Below are 4,800 nucleotides of genomic sequence, written 5' to 3' on the forward strand. Positions count from 1 at the left end.
CACACAGTTCCAGTTTATTCAAATTCTGACCCGCATACACACACTTGTAGATTATTCAATTCTTGATCCATGTACAGTTTCAGATAATTCAGATGCTGATCCAAGTGCATAACTAATTGAAATCTGTGTACACAGTCCCAGATTTGTTCCTTAATCAGCTGCAAGCTACTAAATAGAAATTAAATTTAAACCTATTTTTACTCATTCTTTAGAATATCTATTTTAACAGTTGTGATCGTGTCCTTTTCTAACTGTCACATTTGGACACATGAAACAACATGCTGGCAGTGTATCGATTCCGTGCCCATAGAAGCACAAGTTTGAGGGGGCGGGGATGAGAGAAATGAAAGGGTTTTCGCTGGCTGTGTGAGCACAGAACCACTCCCGGCGGTAGGACCCTGCAGAAAGCAGCGGGAAGATCTGCTGCGAGTTTGGTGTAAGACGTGAGCACAGCACCCCCTGTTAGCTCTCAATCCCTTTTGCACCTTGCAGGAAAAAAATCCGGAATGTTTGGCTGTGTCTCTCCTCCTTCTCCCCACCCACCGAGCTCCTTGTACCACAGCTCGGAGCGTCATCCGTGGAACGATTACAAGAGGGAGGGGACTGAAGCATCATCTGGGAGAGAGAAGGTAGTTGACTGTGTGCAGTCCGATCTCACAGTGCAGTAACTGGAGAGACAGCAAAACCTCTGGACTACGCTTTAATAGACAGAAACAGCAAGAGGCAACTTCAGTTTCCATGGGATCATGTCCTGCAGGGCTGTCTGTCTCACACGCTCTTCATGGACCGGTTGATTTGAGAAAGAAACTGGACCAAGTGTTGCTGTGATCACTTCTCGAGGTAATTAAGTTGAAAGTGATTTATTGAGTGCATTGCAATAGATTTTCTCTTCGCTCCTGGTTTTGTCTTTCTTTTAAAGAAAACAATCCTGCTTCGGTTTGTCTATTTTTTTAAAGGAAATCTAGAGCCAGATTTTGTGGTTGTTCCTGTTTAAAAGCGGACTTGTTTATTGATGATGCAAATGAGAGTTTAATGTGATTATTGATAGCTCGTTATCTTGTGACTTGTGTCTCCTGCTCTAGAGCTTTGGGATTGAGTTCCGCCTTGCTGTCCTGAAGATGTGGAGACTGCAAGTTGGGAGATTGCCGATTCTCTGGTCCCCAGTGTGAGGGCAGGTCAGGCTGAGTCTGCTGTTCATCCCCTCCTCTGTCTCTGGCTGAAGCTTAGGTCTGGCCAGTGGCTAGAAGCGGTGCTGCTGGTTCATCATCATCATCCGTGTGGTTATTTGGACCCACCCTCCGACCCTCACATCCGAGTCAAGCCGCCTGGGTCTCTCACCCAGCCCGGAGGCATCCCCGAGAGTACCGTCTGTTTCCCCCCCTCCACATCCTAGAAGCACAGATGCATTTTCGACTCGTTTCACTTGCGCTTGTTCTTCTAAACTGTATGGATGATGGGCACAGCCTGAATAACCGAGGGAAGCGGACCAGGAGAGGTCAGTGATGGGGATAGACTTAAAGAACGCAGCACTCGGGATACTTTAATCAACTTTTTGTTTTTACAAAGTTAGGGGATTGAAAATTAACGGAGAGCAGATTCTTAGTTACGTCCCGAGTAGGTTTTGTTGTATTTTGAAGAATTCAAACTCTAAACCAATTCCAATCCTGGGGTTAAACTGAATGCTCCTGGATCAGGGAATAAGCGGATTGGAGCAGCGGGCCAGACCGAGCCCTGAACGTAATGAAACCGTGTGGGTTGATTTTCGTCTTTCTCCACTTCACCGCCCAGGACTGTTTGTCCGTCTCTGTATGGGGACCCACATGTCCCCTGTGTGTGGGGGGTCGGTCTGACTGTCTGTCTGTCCCTGTCTGTTTCGGTGTGCTCCGGTACGTCTGCCTCTGGTTTTTTAGGTTATTCTATTTAAATCTACCGCCTAGTGTTTTGTGTTGGAGCCAATTCTCTCACTCCACCTTCCGAACATATCCCAGACACACACAGTCCCTGATGTGTAAATCAGGAAGGTTAGGGTCTCCAGTACCCGTGTTCGGCTGAGAAAAGGCCGGGACAATTTACATTGTAGACCACCTTTCCTACCCCCAACCTTTAGTTTCCTTTTGTGGGGGGCTCGGTTTAAAGATACTGGGAAATGGGGGGAAAGAGAAAAGGCCGGGACAATTTACATTGTAGACCACCTTTCCTACCCCCAACCTCCTAGTTTCCTTTTGTGGGGGGCTCGGTTTAAAGATACTGGGGAATGGGGGGAAAATAATATCTCCAACCATCAGGAGAGGGCCAGACAACACGAACTCAGCTGTTTGGTGATGGGCTGGTCTCTCAGTAACAGGTGATGCAGGTTAAAGGCTGCACTTTCAGTTGGTGGTCAGGAATGACTTCAATCCAAATATAAGCCTTCTGCGTAACTGTCTTACCCGGATAGTAAAGCCAAGAAGCCTTTGCAATACGGTTAACAATTACACGCGAAGATTCTAGTTGGACACTTACCCGGGAGTAAGGAATCCAACATTGGAAGTTTCCCCTCTCTCTGGGAGGGGGGCGATTGTGGCAGTTCATTCCGGTGGGTTCAGAAAGCGGGGGAATCTGGTTGAAAACCACTCAGTTCGGCCAGTGGCACTTAGCCTCCAATTCCATTTAGATTCTGTCTCTGAGACCGGCTCTGGGAGTGCTGCTATTGTCTTTTAGAGAATAATTCTCTAAATCGAACATTAACATACACACTCCCTCTCGGTGAGAATAAGCAGAGTGTGAACTTTCCATCATGCTGGGTTTTTTTTAAAGAAAACCAGTGGGAGAAGCTGTGTGGGGGCGCGGATTTCCTCCCATCGCTGCTGAGTCCAGGTTCGGGGGGATCTGGGCAACTCGTGATCTTAGCCTTTCTGAGGAACATGAAAGGAAGAGTGGGACACTCCAGTTCTTCCCCACATCTTTTTGTCTCCTTATTTAAGGACGGATGTAAATGTGTCGGAAGTGGTTGTGGCTTCCCAGATTGACCTGTGCACTGAGCTGCTGATTTTTTTAATGGGGAAAGATTGGGCAGGCTTGTGTTTGCACACGAATTTCGAAAGAGCAAGGCGTGATTTGATTGAAATAAGATCTTGAATTGTCTTGAAGGTAGATGTGGAAAGTGTTTACTCCTGTGGCAGCATTGCCCTAGATTCTAATTGAGATTTGGAGGGATTGTTTTGCACCCCCCCCCCCCCCATTAAATCTAGCGCACTCAGTTTGTAACGTGCTAGAAAATTCTGAATTCGGTTGGATACTACTTTTTAGTACTGCACTAATAATCTTAAGTGTGGGCAGTCTGAAAATAAATTATTTTCTTTCCAGTGTGGAAACAGGCCCTTCGGCCCAACAAGTCCACACCGACCCTCCGAAGAGCAACCCACCCAGACCCATTCCCCTATATTTACCCCTTCCCCTAACACTACAGGGCAATTTAGCATAGCCAATTCACCTAACCTGCACATCTTTGGACTGTGGGAGGAAACTGGAGCACCCGGAGGAAACGTGCAAATCCCAGACAGTCGCCTGAAGTGGGAATTGAACCCAGGTCTCTGGTGCTATGAGGCAGCAGTGCTAACCACGGTGCCACCCATTCCTCATTGGTTTTTTTTAAAGAAGTAATTGTTATTAAACAATGAGGAATGGGTGGCACCGTGGTTAGCACTGCTGCCTCATAGCACCAGAGACCTGGGTTCAATTCCCACTTCAGGCGACTGTCTGGGATTTGCACGTTTCCTCCGGGTGCTCCAGTTTCCTCCCACAGTCCAAAGATGTGCAGGTTAGGTGAATTGGCTATGCTAAATTGCCCTGTAGTGTTAGGGGAGGGGGTAAATATAGGGGAATGGGTCTGGGTGGGTTGCTCTTCGGAGGGTCGGTGTGGACTTGTTGGGCCGAAGGGCCTGTTTCCACACTGGAAAGAAAATAATTTATTTTCAGACTGCCCACACTTAAGATTATTAGTGCAGTACTAAAAAGTAGTATCCAACCGAATTCAGAATTTTCTAGCACGTTACAAACTGAGTGCGCTAGATTTAATGGGGGGGGGGGGGGGGCAAAACAATCCCTCCAAATCTCAATTAGAATCTAGGGCAATGCTGCCACAGGAGTAAACACTTTCCACATCTACCTTCAAGACAATTCAAGATCTTATTTCAATCAAATCACGCCTTGCTCTTTCGAAATTCGTGTGCAAACACAAGCCTGCCCAATCTTTCCCCATTAAAAAAATCAGCAGCTCAGTGCACAGGTCAATCTGGGAAGCCACAACCACTTCCGACACATTTACATCCGTCCTTAAATAAGGAGACAAAAAGATGTGGGGAAGAACTGGAGTGTCCCACTCTTCCTTTCATGTTCCTCAGAAAGACTCGGATCACGAGTTGCCCAGATTCCCCCCGAACCTGGACTCAGTAGCGACGGGAGGAAATCCGCGCCCCCACACAGCTTCTCCCACTGGTTTTCTTAAACAAAAAAACCAGCATGATGGAAAGTTCACTCTCTGCTTATTCTCACCGAGAGGGAGTGTGTATGTTAATGTTCGATTTAGAGAATTATTCTCTAAAAGACAATAGCAGCACTCCCAGAGCCGGTCTCAGAGACAGAATCTAAATGGAATTGGAGGCTAAGTGCCACTGGCCGAACTGAGTGGTTTTCAACCAGATTCCCCCGCTTTCTGAACCCACCGGAATGAACTGCCACAATCGCCCCCCTCCCAGAGAGAGGGGAAACTTCCAATGTTGGATTCCTTACTCCCGGGTAAGTGTCCAACTAGAATCTTCG

The 4,800-nt window shown here is 47.2% G+C and overlaps 1 protein-coding gene across 2 annotated transcripts in view; it reads left to right on the forward strand.

Moving 5' to 3' along the window:
- Positions 1-300: 300 nt before the first annotated feature.
- Positions 301-4,800, forward strand: part of rspo2 (R-spondin 2) — a 123,907-nt gene continuing 119,407 nt past the window's right edge. Inside the window, exons 1-2 of one of the 2 annotated variants that reach the window (XM_043688746.1) lie at positions 301-840; positions 1,083-1,495. In XM_043688746.1, coding sequence (XP_043544681.1) covers positions 1,402-1,495 — 94 coding nt within the window. In that variant the 5' untranslated portion in view covers positions 301-840; positions 1,083-1,401. The remainder of the gene's footprint in view (positions 841-1,082; positions 1,496-4,800) is intronic. The other variant, XM_043688745.1, reaches the window with a different exon arrangement.

This window comes from Chiloscyllium plagiosum, chromosome 4 (genome assembly GCF_004010195.1).
Source record: "Chiloscyllium plagiosum isolate BGI_BamShark_2017 chromosome 4, ASM401019v2, whole genome shotgun sequence".
Lineage (NCBI taxonomy): Eukaryota > Metazoa > Chordata > Chondrichthyes > Orectolobiformes > Hemiscylliidae > Chiloscyllium > Chiloscyllium plagiosum.